The sequence below is a fragment of the Phycodurus eques genome, chromosome 21 (genome assembly GCF_024500275.1).
Source record: "Phycodurus eques isolate BA_2022a chromosome 21, UOR_Pequ_1.1, whole genome shotgun sequence".
NCBI lineage: Eukaryota > Metazoa > Chordata > Actinopteri > Syngnathiformes > Syngnathidae > Phycodurus > Phycodurus eques.
Window position 1 is genome coordinate 3,872,091 of NC_084545.1, and position 25,956 is coordinate 3,898,046.

Sequence of the window (25,956 nt, forward strand, 5' to 3'; positions counted from 1 at the left end):
TCCACCGTTTGTGTTCAATAGCCGTTGCTTAAAGGGTTCGTTGCGTGTTGTATTAGCCTGTCTATGGTGTTTCCCAATATCTTTTAACATTAGCATGAAGTTAGTGGACTTAAAAGCTAAGCCATGGGGTTGTTTGAAGTATCTCTGATCTCGTTGTTTCATGTTTAGTCAGTAAACTTCAACTGGGCGTGGCAAAAAAAAACAGCTTGACGCCTTTTTAAAATGATTTGCTATATATATTATATATGTGTATATATATATATTTTTTTTAAGAATTGTTTACCATCTTGACTTCTCCCTTCCAAACTGCTGCCTTATTGTGAAGTGAATTAACTGCCACCATACAGCACTTGTAATTCAAGTTTGCGCTACGAATTACACTCTCATCTCAAGGCACCACCGCACTGGATGTTTCGCTGTTTGCAGCAGGGTATCGTGGTTTACTGTATTTCCTTGTTTTTCCTGTTTCCTCTCTCTGCGTGTCTTCCTCTTTGCTGGTGAACATTTCTTCATCCCTCTTCCTCTTCCTGTTGGTCACGCTGGGGGGCACAGGCCTTTAGGCTTGGAGGACGATGTTAGGCAGTATGAGCAGGACCTGGCCAAGAGGCTCTACCAGGCTCGGGTGAGGGCCTCTCACGGCACGGCGGGCCCTGCCTCCAATCCTTCCTCCTCTGCCGCCTCCCAGCTCAGGTCTGCTCCGCGGGTCCCTGCAGCCACCAGGGGCCACATGCACGGCATCGTGGGGTGGGGGGGGTCGGTGCTAAAAGGTGGCTTTGCTGCCTTTCCGCTGTTGTCTTGCTCTTTGCACGTCTTTTTCCACCTCATCCGTGTCCTTTTTGTGCCTCGCTGTTCCATTTTGTACTAATGCACACTTGCCTGCAGCAAGTTTGCTTGTGAAGGGTCAGCCTACCGGCAGAGTAGGTAGTCCTTTTCCTGGAATGCCTCCATTCGTGTTTACCGCGCAATTACCGTAAAGTTCACATTTTACCCCAGCTCAAACAAAGATGCGTCTTATTTCCGCATTTTCCCCTTTCCCAGAAGCGCCACGTCTGGTCTTAGTACGGCTTTAAGTCAGCAAAATTGTCTTTACTGTTCATTGATTTTTCTATGCGCTCCATGTCCATGGTTGAATTGTTTCCCAACAGTTAGGTAGGCAGTTTTTTGTTTTTTTTCCTCATATTCTGCCCTCCTTGAATGTACAGTGTTGAGTTCTAACAGTCCTCCAAATAAAGTGTCCTTGCTTTTTATCCATCATAAGTGTTCATTTACAATACTTTCAAACACAGGGTTAATGCCATTTTTAGCCGAACATACTGCAAGTCTGCTGGCTTAATGCAAAGATACAATGGGAAACGCCATAGATGGGCTAATGTAAATTAGCATCACTATTCTGGTCATTTTAAACCAACAAACAACTGTTACCTTAAACCATCAAACACTTAAGGTACAACTGTACGGCCGAATTTTACGGTACCTTAAACGTTTGTCACAGCAAACCAGGACAAGGAGCACCCAGATTTGAAATGATTGCCACCCACCCAATGTGGTGTGCGTGTGTGCGTGCGTGCGTGCGTGCGTGCGTGCGTGTGCGCGGCCTTGTCTCTTCGCATCCTCCAGCCTCGCCCAGTCGTCTGATCAATGTGCGGTTTGTTGTTTCGGTAGGATGAAGTCTCTGGAACAGGACGCGCTCAAAGCCCAGATGGTCATCGCCAAGTCTCGGGACGGGAAAAAGCGCGGCACCCTGGACCAGCTGGCGGAGTCGCCCTCGCCCGCGCCCACACCCTCGCCCACCCCGATGGAAGGTAGGAAGCTGTTTGAGTACTAAAAGGATTATTACTTCTTTGTTTTTTGTTTTTTTGACTTCATCCTCCCTTCCCTTCCTTGTCTCCCAGAGCTCATCAGTCCTCGAGGACTAACCTCCCCGGGCAGACTGGTAAGTCATTCAAAGGAGCGACCGCTGCCAGACATACTGGATGCAATTATACACTAAATACATCGGTGCCTTCAGACACGAGTGATTGGAAAAATAACAGCCCCCCGACACCGATTTCACCAGTGAGTTGAGGAGCTCCATTAAGACAAAAGGAGTGCTTTGCCACCATCTTGATGCTTTCGGTTCAGGTCACTGGTGGAGCCCTATGGCAGCAGACTGGGACAAAGCATCTGTCGAGATATTAAATGTCTACATTGTGTTTTGTTTTGCACAAGATGTCCTCAAGAGCTACCAAAGATGACCGTATCCAATGTTTAGGCTTTGGTCCCGTCACGTTCAGCGTAAGGCCCATATGCTGTACGTCGCTGCAAGGTTTATAACTACCAGGACATCAATACTAGTTTTGTTAGCCCGTTTATGCCCCTTTTGCATTGTGTGGTACCATTAAGCTAGTTGACTTTCCTTAATTGTGTGGTTTGGTTCAATACAAATATACTTCTTTTTGTTTGATGTATAATTTAGATTTGTGGTTGATGGTCTTTAGACGGGGGGAATAGATTTGCTTCATTGGCATTAATCAACCATCTTGCCACTCGAATCACAGCTGAGAAGCCACACGTTCCTTCCCCTGCGCGCCTCCACCGCCGCCTGTTTGAATCCCCCCGCAGATCTACCACCTCTCCACCATCCCTCTTCACTGTGTCCATTCATCTCCTTCCTCCCTCATCCTGTCTTGCTATCCTTCTAGTCCCTGTCATCAAAGAGGTTTGACTACCGCCAGTTTGCCGCCATTCCCTCTTCCAAACCGGTATACGACATCCAGGTATCGGCTGCATGCTGAGCCTCAGACCCCCCTGCCATCCTTTTACCCTGAAGCCTGCCTATAGTTTCTCGAAATTAAACCAAGAGGCAACCGCAAACCAGGCCTGGGTCTTTCTCCCACTCCCCCCTTGTCCATCTGTCACTCACAAAGCATCTTTAGCATTCACTAATCAATCAATTAAAGGAGCCCTCGTAACCAGGAGACTTCATTCATGCTCACTTGCATCATGCTGATGAGTAATAACTTGGCTGTAGGGTTGGCTCTCGTGGGTTTCTACTGCAGTGATGAGGGGGGCTGGGGGGGGGGGGGGGGGGGGTTCTTATGCGGTGCGCTTGTTGGAAAAAAGTCTTTGCTCGTCTGTCTGCTTTTGGTTTATTCACACAAATGTGGTTGCTTTTGTTTTTGACAATGTTATGACAAAAAGTCACGTTTCCACCAAGCCGTACGCTTCGGTTCTTCAGTTCCAACTTGACGTGCATTTGACAACATTTATAAAAGGGCATTTTTTTTAAGTCAGGAAAAAAATGCAAGTTGAGTAAGAAAATAATATATATATTTTTAAAATTGGAAAGAATTTAAAAAAGGAAAACAATTCTGAGCATCTATAATTGGGGAAACATTACGTTCATGTTGAAAAAAAAATCAGACGTTGAGGGTTATTTCTATTGATTTACTTTTTCAGATTAAAGTCCAAATATGTATTATTTGGAAAATAAACATTTTAATATTTAAAAATTCAATTGAGCTTGGAAGAAGTTGAGGGTTATCTAAACCTTTTTAATTAAAAAAAAATATATATATTATTATTAAATGAAAATATGTAATTTGTGGGGGGGAAAGTATGTTTTGAAATTAGGAAAAAACGAAGTTGGAAAAAATAAGTAAAATATTTAAAAAATCCAAACGTGTGTTGGGAAAATTAGATATCTCAAAAGGGCTGCAATTTGACCGCTTACCCCTTTTTAATTGTTTATACAAGTGTGTATTATTGGAAAACAGAACTGTCCTTGGTGGAACCAAAGGCTAATGGTAACTTTTTTTTTCTAGGTCAGTTTAGGTATTTTGACTGTTTGTGCTTTGCTCTTCCATTAATACCACGACACTGACGAGCTAAGCTAATCTTTTTGGGAATTCCACTTTCCTAAATTGCACACACTTAGCTACTTTTCCACTCACCGCGGCTCGTTTCCTCGCAGTCTCCTGACGCGGTGGACGACGTGCAGTTCACCGACGACGGCTCGCAGCATCCGGGTGAGTGTGCCTCACTTCTTTTGACGTTGTACTGACGGTGATTATGATGATGATTTATGACGAGGATGATGAAGAACTTGGACGAGCGGATGAGTGAGAAACGTGTTTCCTGTCCCTTTCGATTCAGGTGTCTACATGGGATAAGCAGCTCCTTAGTGGTAGGATTGTGTGTTTGTGATTGTTTGCGGGTGGACTGCTTTGCCTTTAATTCCTAACGTGATAGTTTAGTGGCCTACTATTGACAGCAATATTATAACAAAGCACAATTAACTACATACTAACCAGGAGTGTCAAACTGTTGTGTGAAGCTGCATTTGTCAGTACAGTACAGCGGTGCCTTTACTTATGAGCGTCATCGGTTACATGACCGCGCTCGTAACACAAAACATGCGCATCTCAAATCATCTTTCCCCTCTGGAATTAATGGAAATGCGATTAATGCATTCCAGCTCCCCAAAAAACATCAACAAAAACATTTGGGAATGTGTTTTTTAATCAGGAAAATACCACTCTACATTTTTGTACTTTATAAAAACATACGATAACAACATAATTCAATAGAATGTAACGAATTTAACAGTTTGTGCATCATGATTTCATGCTTGAATGCTCATTGACATTGTGCTCCTTCCGATGTGCGCATCGGAAGGTGCAGTGTAACACAGACTCCATAACACAGTTTTACAACTAAGTGACCCAGTAAGTTGCAGTAATAGTCGTTTTTCGCAGAGTAGAAAGAATATAAGTATGAGTATTGTTAAAAAATAAAAACAGATATATGTATTTATATACAGTATATGTATTATATATATATATATATATATATATATATAGTTGTATCTAATGATATATCCGGGAAAAGCCGAAAGTCACTTCTTTTATATACATATATACGGTGGACCCTCGATAAAAGGGACCGCGATATAACAGATATCGGATAAAACCGACCGTGGGGCCTGAACAATGTGTCCAAAAATAGTTCCGAGTGGTTTGCCTTTTCCAGGTTCCGCTGTACTTTGTTGCGTAGACTTAAGTTTGCACGCTATTCCTTCTGGGTGCCTTATGACATCATCTCCGTCTGCTTTTGCTTCTCCCTGTTTTTTTAGCATTGTGAATCTCGCAGGGGATCTTTTCCGCTTTTACCGCCATCGTCTACAACTCGAGACGCTCCTGATCACGTCTGTCTATCTATCTATATATCTAGGTCGCGCCACCGGCCCGGAGGCCGAGGACCCCGTGCCCGCTACCTCGGCCCTCGAGGAGATGGCGCTGTACAGCAACAAGCGCAAGCTGCGACAAGGGCGCCGCAGTTTGGAGACCGCCGTGCCCACGTAACATCTCACATAAACACGACACAAGAAGAAGAGTCCATTTTAAAGAGACCAGGAAAGCGCTCCTTCATATCCAGCCTTGCCTTCAGTCGCCATCGAGACCGCGCTTCCTCCCGCCCGGCTAACATTTTTACGTTAATGTCTTTAGCTTTTTTTTAAAATTCTTTTTATTAATTATTGTTTTTGTTTTTGTTTTTTTTTAAACCTCCCAAAGACAAAAATAGAAGTCCTAGCTATAACGTGGGGAAAATATTTGACTAGATTGTAAAATTTTGTTTTTGGAATGTAAATAATAGTGAGACGACATCCTGCTACCTTCACACACAAACGCACAATGCCGAGAGCTTTATAAAAATAAAAACATATCATGCATCATTGTTGCACTGCCACGCAGATTTTTTAAACAATTTATTGTTTTTAATCATTTTACATCCAAATTAGTTTTTTTCTTTTGGCAATATAATGTGTGCATATCCACACTACTCACTAAAAGTCAGGGATATTGGACTTTTGGGTAAAATCTCAAGATGAACCTAATGAACTATAACCGTGGTTCTCAAACGTTTTACCAAATACCATCTAAAAAAAAAAAAAAAAACTTAGCTCTCCAAGTGCCACCATGATGTATTTTTTTTATTAAAAAAAAAAATGTAAATAGATTAAATCTGCAGGTGCCAAACCACAAATACGAGGGGGTCCACTGGACATCACTGCTGTCGCGCGGAATCCTCGCATCACCAAAATCATTTTTCAGGAAATAGAAAAAGCTGTATTTTTTGGTTGTTATTAACATTGTATCGTTAAAGAGAGCAGGCTATTTTCAACACTTTATAGATTGGTTGATAATTTGTAAACAGACCCACCGACCAATAGAATGGATTTGTGAAAAACTATGAAATTTAGTGAATTTGGAGAGCGACAACATTTAATATTTTAATCCACTGTCACAGTATGGAGTTTGAAGATTAACATTCCGCTAAAATATACTGGAAAAAATACTTCGATATAATGATTACATTTAAATGTATTGCACAGGAAAAAGTTATACAATTTTATCTAAAAAAAGAAAAAAAGATCAAATGCAAATTTGTTGTTAAAAGTTAAATACACCTGAATTATACTTAGGCAGTGATTCTGTCACACCACTAGAGGGAACCATACTTTTGAGAATCCCCGCACCGAATTTAATTTGTTTTTTATCGTTAAACTTTTGAATGTCCAACTGAAAGCCATAGAAATGAACCTCCGTAGAAACTTTGATGGCTCAAACACCAGTTGTGAATTTTAGCAACCTAAAGCCCAATATCCCGAACTTTTTGTGGTCATATGGGAGACACGAGAAGTAAGATGTATTTTACACACGAATGGTACTTGCCCTCCTTTGAGAGAAATTCTTTTGAATGTTCTAATCATCATTGAAGTTGTGTTCCGGCGTGATGTGAAGGTAGCGGATGCTTTATTTTTCTGCCCGACGGGGCTAATTTAATAATCTGACGACACTGAGAGGTCATTTTTCTTATCATGGTGTGAATAATGTACAAATATGAACGTGAGCGAGCTAGTGAAAACTGAGCCAATGTGTTGACCAAGCGAGCGTCTGGGTTTGGACAGCACGTGTCACTTTTTTTTTTTTTTTTTTTATCCCCCTCCATTTTAATACGAGCGGTTCAATTATCAAATTGAAAACCTCTCCGAATATCATATCAGCTTCTGTATCTGACATTTTGAATAATCACACTATAGCTCAATTTAACATTTTAGGTGTTCTAATTCTAGTGGTTCAAGTCACGTTCAAGTTTGCTCATAGCTCTTATTGCTGTTTACCATAGTTTGTTTTAGTTGTTTTTTTTTCAGGTGGGTAAAAAGTTTTTGTTTTTTGCATATTTTCTAACGTATTTCAGTTTACTGGCTAACAAACGTGTTAGTTCGTCCCGTTTGAACTTCCGTAGTCGGAGTGAAACTACTAGAGAAAATGAATTTAATTCAAATGTCACATGTTGTAGAGTTCATAACATTTATGTATTGTACATCCATTTCATTTGTTTACCTGGGAGAAAGAAGACTGGTCTCTTGTCTGTCCAGACCCAGCTGACAGGTTCCATTGCACGGCGCTGAAAGATGTAACAAGAATCTAAAGTGCTCTCTGTGATTCCTCTCTGTAAAGACACACAAATCATTGGTTTAATTTTTATAAATAAACGTTGGAAAGTCATGAACACGTTTGTCTCGCTGTTGATTATTGTGACAATGTTATGTTGCATTGTCGCCACCTACCGATAAGGATTGGAATGACGTATTCCTTTGCAAAACATAATGCAGGGTAGTAACACCTGTTTGTGGAGGTCGGGTAATTATTATTTTTTACAATAATCTTTTTGGAAAATATTCATTTTACAAGAAAACAAAAACAGTCATTCATACAAAAAAATAATACAAAGGTGAGCCAGGGGAATTTTAAAAAGAAAATAACTTTTAACCGATTTTATGTTTTTAGAGTAAAATATTGTACTCGTGAATAATTTTACGTTCCTTCTCCAAAATAAAAAAGAGGTCTTTAATGAAAAAAAAAACTGACTTGTCGATAGGAAATTTTGCAATAATAATAATTAAATTTTTAACAAAAACTTGTTTAGCTATTATTGAAGACACCAAACAATAAATGCTTTTCAATGAAGAGTGAAGGCAACATTATCAATAATAAACCGGGATACATCTTTACAGAATTTGTTTGTGTTGGGAAATTTCCAGAATAAGTGTAACAGTGTTTCAAAGATTTTAATAATTGTAAAACGTTAAAACAAACTGCGGCTCGTTCAGACTCGGTAGAAATTCGGATTACGTCGCCGGTAGAAACTGAACTCCATCGTAAACGTGGGTTCACACCAGTTTATTTAACAAACGCACATTATTAGTTATTTTATTATCATAGGTAATATTTAAATATAAGTTAAGACGTGAACAGTGGTAAAGTAAAATATTAAAAAATAATATTGAAGACAGTTTTAATAAACTCGTAACTCTTCCGGGTTCATGTCCATCTACTACCGGGTGACGATGCTGATTTGTCAGATTTCCTGTGCGGTGCATGGCACACTTGACAGGATAGCTGACGGCTCACACAGAGAACTCAGCCGAACATTTTTTTTTTAATCAGCCTTTAACGGAGGTGAAACGACCCGAAAGGGGCCCAAGTGAACGCCGAATGACCGTTTAGTAGTGGCCACCCTGCTTCTCCTTACGCTTTCCCCCACACGAGAACCACTTTTCGCCCCCTCTCGGCGTGTGTCATTGCTGGAAAAAAAGCTAGCTGCTCTCTTTTGAAAATGGCGGACGTGTCAAGCGAGAAGAGCCTGGACGACTTCTTTGCCAAACGGGACAAGAAGAAGAAGAAAGACAAGGGCAAGGCCAAGGAGTCCGTCGCCACCTCGACGTCGATGGGCCTGAAAAAGACCAAGAAGGAGAATGAAAAGTCGTCTAAAGGCGACGGTCTGGATGCCAACATGGAAAAGGTAACGTGGTCGAGTCATTGTCTGTAAATAACCATAACGAGCCATTCAAACATTCTCGCTGACACCTAAAATGGTGAGAAATTAACTTATAAGGAGTCAATTTGGGAAGAAATGGCCACTAGTTATCTAGCATATGCTCCACCCGGCTCATGTGACGACCGGCTGCTAACCATCTCTTATTTCTTAGCTTATTTAGCTGACACACGTTGAAAAACTCCAAAGAGCCACCTGGGCCTTAATTATTATTAGTTTAGCGTCAAACTAACGTATCAAATTGTGTTTTTTTTAATCACCGAGAAGGGAAAAGGGAGGGCGAGTCGCCGCCATTTTAGTTGGGTTAGTCTCGCCACTAGGACGTCGGTACACAGGGACAGGGCTCCTCGTTTTACGACTGTTACATTCCTACAGCGGCGATCTAACCCGAGTTTCTACGCAAGTCGGAACGTGAAAAATAGTAAGTAGTAAGGCGTGACCAGTAAGAATTATTTGAGGCAGATTCCGATATATGGCAGAATAAAGTTCCGATGACTGATTAATCCAATTTAATACCGATTAAAAAACACACACAAAACAGCCATGAATAAAATAACTTATTTGGTTCGTTTACGCTTTCAACAATAAATATATAAATTACAGGCCCAATATTTGACTGTTTTACAATACTTTCTCCTTTAGCATTCGTTAAACTTTACAATAGCGTCAAATGGGCCGATTTTGTTGTTTGTTTGTTTGAATTTCATTGTTTTTTTATGTTAATGTGTATTAAAAAAGGGCTAATATCGACCCTAGGTCGCCCTAGTGTTGTCAGAGGAGAAGCTGAATTTATTGGTGTGTTTGGTGAGAGATTTGGGAACAATGATAACATATTGGATTTATTGCAGTTGAGTTGATGAATGTTGGTTTTCATCCAGGATCTGATGTCAGTGAGGGAACTGGTTAGAGTGGAATAAGTAGAGGAGGATTAATTTGGTGGAGATGTAAATCTGGACTTCATCAGCATAGCAGTATAAATGGAGGCCATGGCGACGGATGTTGGTTCCGAGGGGTTACTATGTAAAGGATGACCAGAAGAGGACCAAGCACTGAGCCCTGAGGGATGCTTTGGGACAGATGAGCAGGAGATGAGGTGCAGTGAAGATGAGGATGCTGAGGTGTCAAGAGTCGGAGGAGAGGAGTAGTTTGTTGATTCATCGATTTACTATAGCTACTAAAACGGCAAATTTCTATTTGGGGTTTATCAGAGGCACTTTAAATGGCGGGAGGTATGTGCTGACTCGCATTAAGAAGAAGTCATCCCCAGTTATGAGAGGGTCTGTACACTTGTGTAACCACATTATTTACATTTATTTTTACTTCCCCTCTCAAAAAATTTTTTTCACCTAAGTTTTACAGGTTATATGTTTTACGACAACGGTGGATACAGGTTTGAAATTATCTTGGTCACATTTTTTTATATCACAAAAACCTGGCCGACTGGTTAGCACATCTGTCTCACAGCTCTGAGGACCGGGTTTCAAATCCCGGGCCCCCCTGTGTGGAGTTTGCATGTTCTCCCCCTGACTGCGTGGGTTTTCTCCGGGCTCTCCGGTCTCCTCCCACGTCCCCAAAACATGCATGTAGGTTGATTGGAGACTCCAAATTGCCCTTAAGTGTGGATGTGTTCGCGAATGGTTGTTTGTTTATATGTGCCCTGCGATTGGCTGGCGACCAGTTCAGGGTGTACCCCGCCTCTTGCCCGAAGATAGCTGGGATAGGCTCCAGCACGACCGCAACCCTTGTGAGGATAAAGCGGTACAGAAAATGGATGGATGGATGGATGGATGGTTGGACAAAAACCTGCCATTTGAATAGAGGGGGGGTGTAGACATTTTATGTCTATTGCCTACCTACGCTAATGCTGTAGTAAAGTATGAAAAACATCTAAAATAAACAAAAAACAGGAAGTAAAGTGTTAACTGAACGTGATAATATGTAGTCTTAGGCCGCTGCGCAAGCTGTTATTATGCACGCTTGGGTCCCTCTGTATTGATGACGTCGTGTTAGTGCGGTGCCGCATTTTGAGTGGTCTGTATCCCCTTCTGGCCAGGAGGACGAGGAGTGGAAGGAGTTTGAGCAGAAAGAGGTGGACTACAGCGGCCTGAGGCTCCAAGCGTTGCAGATAACGTGAGGATGAAAGCGTCACCTCGAAAGTGCACAAACGTGCCAATAATATCAGTTGTTGTTTGTTTTCCCAAGTGAAGAGAAGGACGAAGAGGAGTATGATGACGAAGAGCAGGATGAGGAGGGGGAGGTCCTCATCGTCGCAGGCGGTGACAAAATGTCCGGCCCTTGGAACAAATCCACTTCTGTTCCTGCGCCGGTTGGTGAGTACTAACCCTTCACTTACCAAATGGGCTTCAGCTAAGCATGGGCTGCTATCAGATTCTGATGGTACGATAACCTTGACCAAAAATATTCTCGTGTCATGGTGCCAGGGTATTGCAATTGCAACTTTAAAATGCACTATTTTCAAATGTTGGGGTAAATAATATTTTTCCATTAAATTAAATTGATTATATTGTGAAACATTTGGTACATTAATAAATATAAAAAGCAAGTGAACATTTTAATTAGTCTAAATAGAATCTAAATGTAGTACAACAGTTAAAGTATTTATTTCTCAGAAAATGAGTAGCTACTTCTCTGCTCTTCGCCAGTTTGTGAAATAACGCCAGACTGGAAATGAGCTGCTCTTATTTGCCTCGGTAGCAAGTCTATAGTATTTATTTCTATTTTACCACTTGTAGACAAACTGACTCTCGTAGCTGGTGGGAAACTTTAATCTCAAGAATGCGTTATTTTAATATATTAATTAGGGCTCGACCAATTAATCAGCTGTCTGATTTAATTCGCCGATATTATCCCTTTTCAAAGCAGCAAATTTTTGCCCACGGTATACCTTGAAACCCGCAACCGGCCCATACCTAGCTGCAGCTATTGAATAGTTTTACTATCACGTATACTACCATCCATCGATTAATCGAGTAATGGGATGAAAATTTATTATGCATTATTGCTTGTGAGATGCAGGTATTACTGCTGTCCACTTGGGGTCGCCACCCTCACGTTCCACACGAAATTATCTGTGACATCGAGTTTGTGTGGTTTTAAAAGGTGGGGCCTGGCATGGTAAGTGACCAGCATAGCGTTTGTCGGGAGTTCGGTTAGTGGCTGGGTGTCAACAAGTTAACCTTCAGCCAGTCTGCGTTTTGAGTTTAGGGTCACTGTGAATTTTCAAGGCAGAGGTTTTACCTCAACCTTTTTTTTTTTTTTTAATGAACACTTCAAGTTAATCGATTAATCATTTCAGCCCTACTTACCAAAGATCCAAAATGATAGTGGCCGATTATTTTTCCTTCCTTCTCCGCAGAGGACGTGGAGACGCCGGAGTCGAAGCCGGCGGGCGTCTACCGTCCCCCGGGGGCTCGCCTCACCTCGTCCAAACGAGGCCAGGGACCCCCTGAGATCTTCAGTGACGCCCAGTTCCCCTCTTTGATGGCCACCGGCAAGCACGTGGAGACGCGCAAGTAAGTCCAAGCACGGGGATTGGTCGGCTTCCAACACACCGGCGACACAATCATTGGTCGGTGTCGTGTGTCACTCATAATGGGAACACCACTCGTCTACAGAAGGCATGACCGCGCCTGACCGCTAATAGAAAAAAATCTGTGAATAATTGATGCCAGTTATATTTGCCGAAAAATGTCTGAATAAATAGAAAAATAATGCCAATAAGCAGTTTCTGCTCACCAAATTAACCCACCAAAACAAAGAGTAGACTCTTCTTTCACCAGAAAGTTTTTGTAGCATTTTCTTTGCTTTTTATTTATTTATTTTTTTAAAATCAGGAATAGGATATAAGTTGGTTTCACAAAAAATGACACTTTCTGACCAAAAAGCGGAGAGGAGAAGCTTTTATTATTATTATTATTATTATTATTATTATTATTTTTTTTTTTTTTTTTTTAAAGACTGTAAGTAACTTTGTCCGCTTGCCGCCAGGGATCGCGAGATGGAAAAGACGTTTGAGGTGGTGAAACACAAGGGCCGTGGCCGAGAGGACGGCAACGCCAGCGCCGCTGTGCAGCACCTGCAGTTGGACAACCAGTACGCTGTCCTGGGGGACAAGTAAGGCATGCGCACCACGCCACCGCCGCAGCCGCCATTTGGCACACCCCCACCAACCAACCAACCAACCAACCAACTAACCACCGACCGATGAGGAGGAAGGAAGCAAGTGGCTAAATGTTGCAGCTGCTAGTAGTACTGCACTCACCACCAACACACACATTTAAATCATCACACCTAATGTTGGCGTGGTTGGGAAGAGGGGAGCTCTTGAGCGTGGGACTAATCAACTCCAAACAAGCTTGTGGCGGCAACAGGAAGGTGAGGACCTTGTGGGCCACGTGTGTCTCTCTCTGGACTTCATTGAGATGATTTTACAAACTTGTGTGGGGGGAAAACATCTATTTTTCTGCGCTGTATCACACACACACACGCAGGGCATGGTGGGGTGCGTTTGGGCTTTCAGGGGTGGGTGGGGGCGGGAACACTACCTCGACCACGTGGACTCTGTTTCGTCCCCCCAATAAATCCTGCTCGTGTTGTGATGAACGGGATACGAGCTGTCGGGGTGATTCGTGCGCAAACAGTCACCACAGAGACTTGTACCTTTCCCAAATAAAGTGGCCTTACGGATTCAAACGGCTCGGTCATCCCAGGAGAACTCGCTGATCGTCGGAAGCGCTATATATGTATATATACTTGAACTCACCACGAAAGTTGGAAGGAAAAAAAATGTAGTTTGGAAGATTTCAACCGTTTCTCATATCAGCTGTTTAGTTTTCAGCCATTTCATTATCATTGTTCTTAGATCAACGCTGGCTTGAATGGCACTTCCCTTATGTTTGACACCTACAAAGTAATAACCATTTAAATGCATTTTTCTCCAGCTGATTTCAAGTGATGGCTTTCATAATTCAAAATGAACTGGCAATTGAGTTATCACAGTCATTGCAATTTTCCAAGTTAATTGATGAGGAATAAGTGTCTCTTTTTTTGAAAGGGGAGGGGTCAGTTTCATAAAAATGAGTAAAGTGCTTGGATACTTGTGTGCGTGCAGTGGAAGTAGAAAATGTTTGAAGACGACGAGACCCAACTTGTCAAATAAAAGTGCTAATCATGAACTTGTTTGTGTGAGTGGACTTCTACCTTCAAAATACTGTAATTTATGCGAACGCAGTAGTCATTTCAAAACTACAGTAAATATTTGTATGAAAACACTTTTACCGTCAATATAAAACAATCGAATGGAAAAACACTATGTGCAGCGCTAGCAGTATAAGTTGGTGTTGTATGTCGGGACGAGTCCTAATTATATGAACAATTCAGGACTAAATTGTAGTCTTTGCACGTTTCCAGCACCGTCAAACACATTTAATCAATATAGAAACAACACAAATGACTTAAGTTCAGCTTTTAAGTATCGATGACTGGTACCGGGACCCTTCACGAGTACCCGATACCTTTAGTTCTCAAATGTTTTTTTTTTTTTTTTAGACTTTTTATTTCTCTTTATTTTTTTAAATATACTTTTTTACTAAACTTGAAAACAGGTCAATTTGACCTGCAACATAAGGGATGTGTTTGAAAATTTAAAAAATGTATTTCAAAAAAAAAAATATATATATCTGAAATACATTTTTATCCCAATAGTTTGTTTTTTCCCCCTAGATTTTGAGAACTTGAAAACGGCAAATTTGTAGTGCAACATTAGAGAAAGCTTTACGTTCCACTTTGAATGCGTCGGTGCGAAGGTGATCACAAAACTCTGAATATTATATATCGAATTGTTTATTGATTTTTGCACGATTTCACATTCCTTTTCCACCCCTGCTTCTTTAAATTGAAGCCTCTTGCTCCTTTTAGCACAAGTTGATTGAACATCAATCAACGGTCTCACGATAGCACCTTTTTGTTTGGAGGGAATCGAAGTAGCAAACATACACACATACTTACAGGTAAACATCGTCAAAGAATGCAGACAAAATGTTGTTTTCCCTCAAACAAACATCCACAAAAAGTGTTGTCTACATGGAGATTTATTGTTTTGTTTTATTTTTAGCTTTCCTGTTTTCTTCTCAATTAGCTGGGACACTGATACAATCAGTTCCTCCTCCACGTCTCTTTAAGGCTGCCGTCTTCTGCGCAGCGCACAGATAGTAAACGTAAGCAATTCCGCATCCTCCCGCGCTTTTGTCAGATGTGTGGCGTTGGCAGCTGATGATGACGACGATCAGGCTGGTTCCGACTAGTCGTCCTTCTCCACGATGACCTCGCCATGGAGCACCCTCCTCCTCTGCCGCAGCATGTGGAAGAAGAGCTGAGGGAACACTGCACACAACAACAAAGACAAGTCAGTGTTGTAACACACAGCGAACCGTGGTTTATGGCACGGGAGACATTCCCGACCCCGCAGCAAGTTGTGAAAATCTGACGTTGTCGAATCTGCATGTGAGTGTTTGGGCGTGAGCTGTGGCCGACAGCAGCTCTCGTGTGAGTGTAGTCATGTTTTACTTTTCTCCCAGCATTCAATAAACGGCTAAAAAGTGCATCGGCGACAGTAAGTACATTTCATACACTGTAAAAAAACATCAGTGTGTAAAAGCTCACAGTTACGGCATTAGTTTTCGTTTGCTGTGTTCTGTGTGAAAGACAAAGGCTTGTTTATGTTGAAAGCAACTGTCCCGTTGTGTAGTTTACAGAACTGTAGGATGCCGCGTCACTGTGTGAAAATGCAAAAAAAAAAAATATTTGAGTGTTCTGTGTGAAAGCCAAAGGATGTTCGGTTAGAGCTCTGGTGCATTTATTTATTTTTTTTGGGCGGTGAACTTACAGGGGATGTAAGATAGCATGATGACCACCAGACAGTAGTAGTAGTCGAAGGACACGTTGTACTTATTGGGGAGCCTCATGGAGTACATGCCCGAGCGGCGCACGAACGGCAGCGCCGAGTGGATAGTCAGCAGCTCGCCCACCACGCCCAGCGGGTACAGCACGATGAACAGGGTGTATCTGCACACAAGCACGTTTGGTACACCTTTTCGTGAGCCACCCAGTTTACATGCTGCTGTTTTGGTTAGCAAATAAGTTGCGATGGGCTCAGCAGTTAACTCCGGGGGGGAAAAAGGTCTGTTTGAATTCACACCAAAGTGTTAAAGTTTCAAAGTATGAGTGTTGTCACAGCACCATGTTAGCATAGAGTGGCTAGCCGTGCAACGGAGCCTCCACCTGGCCCATTTGATGAAGTACGGCAGGTGGTGGAGCAGGTTGAAGGTGTAGTAGGAATATCTGGTGATCTCCGTCAGGGTCCACACCACCAGAAAGAGGACCACGCTCTCTTCGTTCTGGATCTTCATTAAGGGCAGGCCCAGAGTGAGTCCTCGATTTCTGACTGGCAGCTATTCTTAGTGTTTTCTTACCTGTCTGATGCTGTTGGTGACGAACCACACCATGAAGATGCGCGAGCTCACTTGCACCCCGGTGACGATCACCGATGTCCTAACCAGGCCTGCGGCGACAGCAATTATTTAAGGCGGACATTTAAGTTCTCAAAGCGACCTAGATTAAAGGCGTCACGTACCGATGGCGCAGTGTCCCACCTGGAAGAGAAAATACATCCAAGTAATTAGTAAGGATTGTATTCTCAAGATTTGACAGGAATGTTCCATTATTCAATGTACTTACTAATTATTGTGCATTACTTTTGTACAAATAGTACCAAAAATTATTTGAAATTGTTCCATTACCACAAAAACATGAGAATAAGAAGCCCATAAGTGCAATTGCTAAATTTGTTACTTTTGGTACAAATTATATTTTAAAAAAAATAATAATAATCTGGAAGTCTTTGAATGTTTTTAAATCATCCATAAATACAAAAACATGATTTTTCAAAATCTATAGTGTAATTTTGTAATTACATAGAATGTTAACAGTTTTTGCCCCATTTTTTTAATTTTATTTTTTGCTTCAATTCAAAGGACATTGTCATGAGCGCGCCTTGGCCACCTGGGGGGCAGTACAAAACAATACACACCTGTGTATTGTTATATTGTCTGCCTACATCTGTTGCTGCACTGTTTGTGTTCAAACAGCCATTGCTTGCAGGGTTGTCGCCATACAGGGTCACAGCGATACCGATGTTATTCTTTAACCCGTCTGTCGTTTTGCATCGTTTGTTAGCATTAAGCTAAACAGACTCATCCAAGGCAAAGCTATGTGGTGGTTGTGGTTTAATTCTCTTTGTTTTATGTTTAGTTTGACCATAAACTTCAGCTGGGAGTGGCAATAAACCGCTTGAAGCCTCCTTTCAAAGAACTGTTGACGACCTTCCCAGCTGCTGCTTGTTATGAAGTTCACCGCTATCATAGCTGGCGATCTTAAGGCAAATTCTTGCTTGCAAGTCAAAGCACAAAAATCTCAAAACAAATCGTTAGTCGGTTCATTCTTATCTCGAGGCACCAGTGTACTGCCACAAAACTCTTACCTCGACTAAAGCAAAAGTCTGGAAGAACTTGAGGGTCCTGGCTATACTTCTGTACAGGCCCTTGTGTGTGCCTTTCTGCATGTAGAAGCGCATCATCGCCATGGCCAGGACCAACCACCTGAGAGCAACAATAAAAAAAAATACAAAAATTCAAATTAAGTTAATCTGTTTTAGATTTTTTTTAAAAAAGGACAATAAGCAAGATCTGTCAGTACTGTGTTACACTCTGCAAAGTATGTAGTATGTATAGCTTAAATGAAGATTTTCGTTACTTGTAAATAACTCAGTTTTGTAATATCAGATTTAATAATAGCAGAGTTAAAATAACTGTCAAGCACTTCAGCATTAACAAGACATAAGAAAAACAATTTAGATTAGGGGTTGGGTAGAATGATGATTTTTTTTTTTTTTTTTTTTTTTCTCTGTCATTATTAATAATAATGGCTGTATTTCCTGCATGTGTCAGGGTGGCACACGTTTGTAATCGGAGTTTAAAAGAAAAAACCCAAAAGTGCCCGATGAGCATTTCCCGTGTCGCCGTCGCCGTCTAAACTTACACCAGCAGCCCCCGCGGCCCTTCACACTTGCCCCCCCCCGCCCCCGCCCGGCCCTATTTGGACACGCAGTGGCGCTCCATTCATTCCAACGGGCTCACCTACCCGGCCGTCATGGCGATGTTGTAGAAGGTGAGCCACGCGGTGGCCACAGTGCCTTTGACGCCTTTCTTGTTGTTGTTTTCCTTCTCGTCCGACGCCGCGACGCCGTCCTCGTCGCTGGACGCCATGCTGGTGCCCGGGCAGGGGTGGAGTGGTGCCGGGGGCGGGTGCCTCGGGGCTCTGGGAAGTTAGATGACAGCTGGAGGGAGGGGAGGGGGTGGGGGGGCGTGCTCTCCATAAAGGGGGTCGGGCACGACAAACGAGTGTGCTGCCACCTGGTGGGAAAGTGGAACCTCCAAAGTCCAATGCTAAAATGCAATGGTTTTTTTTAATGATCAAAATGCACTCTATAATATTACCCTTGATTTTTAAAAAAAAACATTCAGTAATGACATTTAATAAGAATAAAATAATTTTTGACGCACTTTCTCCTTCAATTGTGCCACTCAAGCTGGTGCGCGCGCTTTGACCACCAGGGGGCAGTATAAGACAGACTTTCCCATACAGCGGACTCCCGCATTTTTGTAGTTCCGCATTCGCAAATTATTTTTTTTTTAACCCTAGCCCCTGTTAATCGCATTTTTTAGGGATTTTTTTCATGCCATCTATAATAAGCGTAAACTATTTCCAGATATTCACTATTCACGGTCGGGACCGGTCCCTATCCTCTGCGAATAGCGGAAAAATCACTCTGGCCTTTGGTGACTTTAATCGGGACTGAGACACAAATTCCGCCCAATTGCTTGTATTGTTTTCAATCTTTAACCGGTTTAACATTTATGATTGTTTGCCCGGACTGGTTTCCAAGCTGATTTAAAATCACTCTTAAAACACCCCACACCACAGAATAATCGCTAGGGATGATCTTTCAGAGACATCAGACAATCGGGCCTTTGCTAAAAATCGGTACGTGTGTACCCCACTAAAGTTAACAGACAGTCCACATCCTTATCAAGCTTTGTTTACCGGGCACACAATGGCGATTGCGGTGTAAGCAGTTTTAGGCCGGTGCTGTGTGGAACATACTGGTGGCGGGGCAGGGTGGACAATGGTGGGGACCGCTCGCCGCCCCCCTGGGTCTCACAGCCCGGTGTCCTCACAGCATGGGCTCGGGCCGGACACTGAAGTTGGTGGTGTGCGAGGCGCTGCAGTTTGCCGGCCTGTGTGTGCCGCTCTTTGTGATCATGCAACGCTTCGCTGCCATCGTGGCCAAGGTCCAAGGTGAGGGGGGCACCGGCGGGGCCTACTGGCTCATCGTGGCCTCGTCGGTGGCCTATGTCACGTCCGCCACCCTCCTGGTCTGGGTGCCCCTCAAGTACATGGTGTTCGCCAAGAAGAGATTCCTGGTCGGGAGGAAGAAGTGGTGAGTGGTGCCGTCGTGGAGAAAATTGCCGTCTTGGTCTTCCTGACCTCACTTATGTGTCTTTCCGTCCAGGAGGCCCGTGGCCCTCGTGTTTGTGATCCTCTCCACGATGCCCTGCTTTGCCTTTCTCATCGCCAGCTCGGAGGTACCACAAATGTCCATCCGTTCAATTTCTATAGAGCTTGTCGTTATTGGGGTCACGGGTCGGCGGGAGCCTATGCCTGCTGATTTTTGAGCTAGAGAAGCAGGGTATACAATGAACTGGTTGCCAGCCAAAATGGCAAGGCAAATACAAGCAAAGGATCATTTACACGTATGTGCAATTTAGATTTTTCAATTAACCTTACAACCCCAATTGGCAATCTGTTTTATCTTAAGATAGCATGCCTGGAAATCGATCAAATGTATTTTTTAATGTGTGGAATTTTCCAGTCATCACACACATGAAAACGATTTTTATGCCCTAAATATTAACTGCATACCAAGTAGATTTTGAAATGATTAAACAGCCAGCGGGTCACATTGACCTGTGGACATTTTTTAACGTACCAAAGAAACCAACGTAGCAGGAGAGATTAATCTGCACCCAAATCTGGTTCAAAGCTACTCCCCCTGAGTTGAAGGCCTCGGCACAACTGACAACTTTTATTATTTATGCACATAAGCTCCTTTGATTTAAAAGCGCTTTTTTGTCGAGTAAAAGTGCAACAATGTCAACAGAAAATGTGAAGGGTAATGTTGTAAGATGATTTTGAAATGATAGTCTTTTGGGATTGTTGTTTGTGGTATATTTACACTTTTAAACTATTAATATAGATAAACTTAAGCATTTTCGGGAAGTGTCATTTACCTGTGGGTTTTTGCGGTACTGGGGGTTTACCAGGCACGTGCACACACATACCCCAAATGATGCTCAAACACCTGCCCTTTCGCCCTGGATGAAAAAATGCCCTTTTTGCTGCAGTCCACCCCCCGCTCCTCCAATCATTCATCAATATTAAAAACAAAATGCTCTCTCTTTCATCAATGCCACCCGAAGGGTTTTGTTATTTGAGGGGCACACACCTTATTTGGAGTTAATCAGAGGCACTTAAAATTTATAAGAGGGTATGTGCACTTGTCCAACCATATTATCTCAATTGTTTATTTTTACTTCCCCTCTCTATTTTTTTCCCCAATTAAGTTGTACTGGTTATAGGTTAACAAATACTGGATTGTTTTATATAATGAATTATCTTGGTCTTATTTATGTATATCATAAAAAAACGACGTGTTAATAGTTGTATTACTGACTGTGTTGATTGTGTTCACAGAAATAAATACTCAAGTTAAATATATAGTACAGTTTCTTTCTGAATTGTAAGAATAATTTTGGCGATGGGTGCCGATTTTGGGCTTGAGCACCTGCCCTTAAAAATGTTTGTGCACGTACCTGGGGTTCGCTGTCATGGCAGAATGGAGCTAAGGCCTGTTGGCGGGATAAAGGTGATGACTTGTGAGAAGAAAGTCCTTGGGGGAATCATGTGTGAGTAGGAGTAGGTGCTGATAAGCAGCTGGGTTCCTCTTCCTGCGCTTCTTGTCACATCATGTGTCCACCAGGCACATTTTCACTTCCCGGTTGGCCCGTGGCCCAGGGCTCGCTTTGCTGCTTTGCGTGGCCCGAACGGACCTTTTGGCCCTCTGCTTATCGGACATAAAAAAAATAAAAAATAAAAAAAAAACACAAAATAATGCTGCACTGATTCCCGCTTGTTCGGCTTTGTTCTCAAGTCCTGACTCAGGCTTATGTCGAGAGCTGAATGGCACTTAGAGATTCTCAACTGGTGGGTCGGGACCCAAAAGTGGGTCGTGGAGCCAATTTGGGTGGGTCGCGGACAGGTAATAAAAAAATTACTGATACCGACGTACGACATTTTGGGGTTTTTAGATGGCGTAAAGAACAAGGCATGCTCAGGTAGCGCCGTATTTTCATTGGATTGTTTAAAATCTACAGCCTACAAGTGTTTTTCATTTTAATACACAGTCACGGAAAAATCATCAGACCACCTTTGTTTCTTCGGATTATTATTCATTTGAAATGCTCTGTTACAGCTAAAGGTACATTTGTCAATCCTGAGATACAAGTGCTGTATGGGGGCAGTAAACTCACTTCACAATAAGCAAAATTGTGTATTTAAAACAACATTGGTTTAAGAATGCCCCGCTAGCTTAATGCTAACATATAATAGAAAATGTTATTGACATGCTGAGAGTTAGCATCAATAGTCACGGTTTACATATATTCTTTATCCTACAAAAAAATTACCAATATTTCAGCATCGTACTGACTCATGTACAGTAGTAGTAGAGGTACTATTCTTCTTCATTTGGGTCTGTATAACTGTATTATACTGCCCCCGGTGGCCAAGACAAGCGCAGCAGAAGGAGCAGCACAATGAATTGAATTGCAGCATTAAATCATGATGCACAAATTATTTATTGCTTTACATTAAATTTAAATGTTGCTGTTTTTAGAAAGTACAATATTATAGAGTGCAATTTTTCCTGATTATAAACCACAAACAAAATTCTTTGGGTTTTTTTTCAGGGTCAGGAACGGATTAATGGCGTTTCCTTTAATATCAATGGGGAAAGATGATTTGAGATACACGTTTTGAGTTACGAGCATGTTCAACAAACAAATTACACTTGTATCTCAAGGCACCACTGTAGTTGTATTGAGTTGTATTCATGTCGCTGTTTTATTTTTTTTCCTTGCAGGTCCAAATCCGCAACAAGCTGCGTCACGACACGTTCGCCGAGTTGCCCGTGTCGCTTATCCTTTTCTCCCTCATTAGCATGGATGTGGTGGAAAGGATACGGCACTGCAGGCTGACGGGACAGGGTGAGTTTACGTGTACTCGCCTCTCTGTCACGTTCGGGTAATAATGGGAATGCTTTGCTTTTGTTTGCCGTAAAAACGTGCTGAGTCGACAAGTTGCTAGCTACCTGCAAGGTAGTGTCAGAACCATTACAGGAACTGGCCTCTGAGGTGGGACAGACGTGTGACCCCAACTTCTCCCGCCTTGTGTCAAAAGCAATTTTCTCAACACGTATTTTTTTTTTTTCACTTCACCAAACGGCGGCGCTGACTTTGTCGAGTTATCTGATTGCGGGATGCCGTGTTCGGGCGGCGAGTTCAATGTAGAGCCTCTGCTCTTCTGCATGGAGAATGGCATGGGCATCTGATTGGGATGCCTCCTCGACACAATGAGTTCTTCCAGACAGGTCCCCCTGGATGGAGGACACGCTGGAGGGACTATGTCTCACGGCTGGCCTGGTAATGACTCCAAAGCCCCCCCTCCCCCTCGAAGAGCTGGATTAAGTGGCTTGGGAGAGCAAAGTCTGGCCTATCCTGCTTAGGTCGCTGGACTGCGACCCGACCCTGGATAAGCGGAATAAAATGGATGGAGGGGATACTGTGCACAGTTGCAGCAATATCACACATCACTGGTTTCTGTGTAAAGGGGAGGAAGATAAATACGGGGTTATATGTCTGTGTGGCATTGGAGAGACTAAGCAGCCACTGCACAGGTGCATGGCGCAGCATCGACAGGAGGCTTCTTCATCCGGAATCAGTGGTTCATTTGCATCTCAAGAAGGTAGATGGATTCCTTCGAGGACAATGACGTCCAAATTCTGGACGGGAATGTTTGAAAGAGGTGTAAAAGAAACCATGTATGTTAAACTAGAAAAGCCGTCTCTAAACAGGGAAGGAGATTTGAGAATAAGAATGTCCTAATATCTCTCCTCAAGAACTGAAGAAGCCATTTGGATTAAAGAGGTGAAACATCTTCAACAAACAAGAACAGCCCAGTAAATTCCGGGGGTCCTGTTACAGCGCTAATGTGTGATTTATTTATTTTTAAATTTTTTATTTTTTATTTTTTATTTGTTTATAAAGGATCTTTGAGTAAATGAGGCTACAGTTATGTGCAAAAGGCACCGGTGGATAGATTCCGGGTATTCTGTTACAGATCGGATTGATCTCATTTAGCATCCTGGCACTTAGTGATAGTTGTTCCGGTTGTCTTCAGATAACGTCCTGGAGAGAGATCCCGACATCCCCTCCTCAGTGCTGACGCACGTGGAACAGGTCACCCCCATCGCTCCTGCTGTTCAGGGGTCCGGAATGACGGGCACTGGAAGGGCTGGTCCCAGTTTGCCCCCAGGGCAGGTGGTGGGCTCCCCCGCAGTGCCGGCGGGGGCGACAGGCCAGCGGGGGGGCGACAGAACCCACAACGGCTCCAGCCGTAGACCGGAGACCAACGGCACCATCCCGGGAATACCCGGCAACGCCAGGAGGGCGGTGCGCATTCCGGAATCGAGCCCCCACGTGGCGCAGGCCCGCTCGGGCCCACTGCGGTTCCTGTGCGCCAGCGATGCCCGCGCTGACGTGTTCGTGGACGGCTTCATGTTCTGGATGGACACAGCGGAGATGACTCGGGTGGCGTCCCACCCGCTGGTTTGCTACTCGGGCTGGGTGTCCCCCATTTACGTCTTCTGCTGCCTGTCCTGCCTGCGGGTGGTGGTCGTGCCCAACGACCCGCTGCTGTCCTCGCTGGGCGTCGCCTTCCAGGACCTGCCCTTCCTGTTCGTGCGAGCCGGCCTGCTGGCCATCTTCGGTTTGGTCACGCCGCTGCTCTACCTAATGAAGAATGTGCTGGTGTGCCTGGCCTTCGTCTACTTCAACTTCATGACCAAGCTCAGGATCTTCAACACACAGAGGATGTACTTGTAAACCGCCAGCTCCGCAAAAAAAAAAAACAGAGAAAAATTAACACCTTTCATCAAGTGTTGTTTGTTTCTGTTTTTTCTTCTTCTTAACTGCAGATGGTTGAGGAAGAATATTTTTGGTGCAGTATATTACAGTTATGACAAGTAAAAAGCACTAATGGAGAAACACAGAAATGCAGAGAAACTGGAGTTAAAGGCAAAATAAAAAGGGAGTATTTTGGGAGGAATGTCACGTAGCTCCACAACAACATGTGTCTGAGTTCACTGGAATGCTAATTGCTGCTAACACGCTATACTTTTTTTTCCCCACAATTTCAAGCAGTTGCCAGTTGTGGTGGATGTTTGTGTTTCTGCATGATGGCGTTTCAGACAGTGTAGTCCTGCAGTCGCTTGAAAATGGACCGGAATCTGCACCCAGCCTAGCGGATTGTTTTGCAAATTAGCACATGGAAACAGTTTAGCCTACACACGTATTTGACTGTTCACATGTATTGAAGGGTGTTGCTGTGTTGGTTAGCAACTGAGTTCAAATGGGATCAGCGTCTGTGAAATTACAATTACTGTAAATCTATTTTTGGAAAAGGGGGGTTTTAATGTATTGGAGTGGGACGTTTATTTGTGGATTTGTAGCTTCCTCTTCCCATTTGTAATAAATATTTGTATTTAAAAAGGAAGCCTTCTCAACAGTACTTTTTATTCATTTTGCGTTCCCATATGTTTAAATACATTCCACATTTGTAACCTTATTGCCAGTATTTCAGGGCACTTCCCCACTAGGAAGCAGGATTTCCTCCTGTGCTCTTTTTGTATTGATTTGTGTCATCTTTGCAAACTGCACAGATCTCCGAAGAGGGTAGTCGGGGGGGGTGGGGGGGTGGGGGGTGGGGGGGGGGGAACTTGTACATTCTTCACAGTTTGTCACATCAGCATTTTACTCACATTCTTTGCCACTCTTTGGAAGCATACTCTTGTTCTTGAGTGTGTTAATTAAGTGTGAAGGACCTATTTTTAACCCTCTTGTTACATTGCGGGTCAAATTGACCCATAAAATGTATAGATTTTATTTCTGGGATTTTCTGATACTAACAAAATGGGGAAAATAAAGTGAGTGAATAGTTGCACTAAATATTTTTTTATGCTGCATGTTTAACCATAACATGTTTACACTTCCCACTGTAGGTCACATTGACCCGTGAACATTCTTGCTGTACCAAAGAAACTAATTTAACAAGAGGTTTAATCCACATATTTTCAAATTGAGTAAATAATGAGATATATTTATTCCAGTTCTGACTTTTTCTTGATCATACCACACCCCCTTGGTCAGATTGACCCACATAATGTCAGAATTCCAATATTCACAAAAATTAGTGAACTAAATATTAATTGAATTCATTATTATTGTTGTTTTGGATGGTTAAACACATTCTGGGTCGAACTGACCCGTGAGGTCTTTAATCGTTTTATTACTGATATTTTCTGTCATTTACAAAATAGGGGAAAACAAATGAGTGAACTAAATGAGTGAATGACTATAGGTAATATTTTTTTGGGGGGAAAAGGGAGTTAAACTTGTAGCGGGTCACATTGACCCGTGAACATTTTGGACAAAAGAGGTTTCACCCAAGTTGAGTTCATAATGAGATTTGAGATTTATTTCATTTCTGACTCTTCCGGATCATTTCACACACCCCGGGTCAAATTGACCCACATAATTTTATGTT

The 25,956-nt window shown here is 42.7% G+C and overlaps 4 protein-coding genes across 24 annotated transcripts in view; 3 read left to right on the forward strand and 1 right to left on the reverse strand.

The window, feature by feature from the left end:
- scrib (scribble planar cell polarity protein) overlaps positions 1-7,556 on the forward strand; it is a 58,372-nt gene extending 50,816 nt beyond the window's left edge. For 12 of the 20 annotated variants that reach the window (XM_061665775.1, XM_061665788.1, XM_061665779.1 and 9 more), the window contains 5 exons: positions 1,663-1,802; positions 1,893-1,933; positions 2,682-2,698; positions 3,953-4,007; positions 5,212-7,556. In XM_061665775.1, the coding sequence (XP_061521759.1) occupies positions 1,663-1,802; positions 1,893-1,933; positions 2,682-2,698; positions 3,953-4,007; positions 5,212-5,463 (505 nt within the window). In that variant the 3' untranslated portion in view covers positions 5,464-7,556. Of the gene's footprint in view, positions 1-1,662; positions 1,803-1,892; positions 1,934-2,681; positions 2,757-3,952; positions 4,008-4,134; positions 4,166-5,211 lie in introns of all 20 variants that reach the window. The other 8 variants (XM_061665787.1, XM_061665792.1, XM_061665795.1 and 5 more) reach the window with 5 other exon arrangements.
- An 840-nt stretch (positions 7,557-8,396) lies between these two features.
- cdv3 (carnitine deficiency-associated gene expressed in ventricle 3) lies at positions 8,397-14,075 on the forward strand. 2 transcript variants are annotated; one of them, XM_061666975.1, is made up of 5 exons: positions 8,397-8,847; positions 10,934-11,010; positions 11,083-11,210; positions 12,257-12,413; positions 12,889-14,075. In XM_061666975.1, the coding sequence occupies exons 1-5, from the start codon at positions 8,662-8,664 to the stop codon at positions 13,016-13,018; spliced, it is 678 nt and encodes a 225-aa protein (XP_061522959.1). In that variant the 5' UTR covers positions 8,397-8,661; the 3' UTR covers positions 13,019-14,075. The 2 variants fall into 2 exon arrangements, with proteins under 2 accessions (XP_061522959.1, XP_061522960.1); XM_061666976.1 differs by having other exon boundaries at positions 10,937-11,010.
- A 663-nt stretch (positions 14,076-14,738) lies between these two features.
- On the reverse strand, positions 14,739-18,280 carry hacd1 (3-hydroxyacyl-CoA dehydratase 1). The gene is made up of 7 exons (XM_061666328.1): positions 18,097-18,280; positions 17,438-17,555; positions 16,532-16,550; positions 16,371-16,459; positions 16,180-16,301; positions 15,785-15,963; positions 14,739-15,282 (listed from the first exon to the last, which is right to left on the reverse strand). Exons 1-7 carry the CDS (start codon positions 18,219-18,221, stop codon positions 15,200-15,202), a joined length of 735 nt encoding a protein of 244 aa, XP_061522312.1. The 5' UTR covers positions 18,222-18,280; the 3' UTR covers positions 14,739-15,199.
- A 291-nt stretch (positions 18,281-18,571) lies between these two features.
- LOC133396663 (transmembrane protein 236-like) lies at positions 18,572-24,924 on the forward strand. The gene is made up of 4 exons (XM_061666731.1): positions 18,572-19,456; positions 19,529-19,601; positions 22,217-22,340; positions 23,533-24,924. Exons 1-4 carry the CDS (start codon positions 19,197-19,199, stop codon positions 24,234-24,236), a joined length of 1,161 nt encoding a protein of 386 aa, XP_061522715.1. The 5' UTR covers positions 18,572-19,196; the 3' UTR covers positions 24,237-24,924.
- Positions 24,925-25,956: the final 1,032 nt, after the last annotated feature.

Excerpts from the sequence above, each read along its gene's own strand:
- LOC133396663 (XM_061666731.1), top strand. The coding sequence starts at position 19,197 with ATGGGCTCGGGCCGGACACTGAAGTTGGTGGTGTGCGAGGCGCTGCAG. Across the intron at positions 19,457-19,528 it reads CTGGTCGGGAGGAAGAAGTG|GAGGCCCGTGGCCCTCGTGT; the intron begins GTGAGTGGTGCC and ends CTTTCCGTCCAG. Across the intron at positions 19,602-22,216 it reads TTCTCATCGCCAGCTCGGAG|GTCCAAATCCGCAACAAGCT; the intron begins GTACCACAAATG and ends TTTTCCTTGCAG.
- hacd1 (XM_061666328.1), bottom strand. The coding sequence starts at position 18,221 with ATGGCGTCCAGCGACGAGGACGGCGTCGCGGCGTCGGACGAGAAGGAA. Across the intron at positions 16,302-16,370 it reads TCACCAACAGCATCAGACAG|ATCCAGAACGAAGAGAGCGT; the intron begins GTAAGAAAACAC and ends CCCTTAATGAAG. Across the intron at positions 15,283-15,784 it reads CATGCTATCTTACATCCCCT|TGTTCCCTCAGCTCTTCTTC; the intron begins GTAAGTTCACCG and ends TGTTGTGTGCAG.
- cdv3 (XM_061666975.1), top strand. The coding sequence starts at position 8,662 with ATGGCGGACGTGTCAAGCGAGAAGAGCCTGGACGACTTCTTTGCCAAA. Across the intron at positions 8,848-10,933 it reads TGGATGCCAACATGGAAAAG|GAGGACGAGGAGTGGAAGGA; the intron begins GTAACGTGGTCG and ends CCTTCTGGCCAG. Across the intron at positions 11,011-11,082 it reads CTCCAAGCGTTGCAGATAAC|TGAAGAGAAGGACGAAGAGG; the intron begins GTGAGGATGAAA and ends TGTTTTCCCAAG.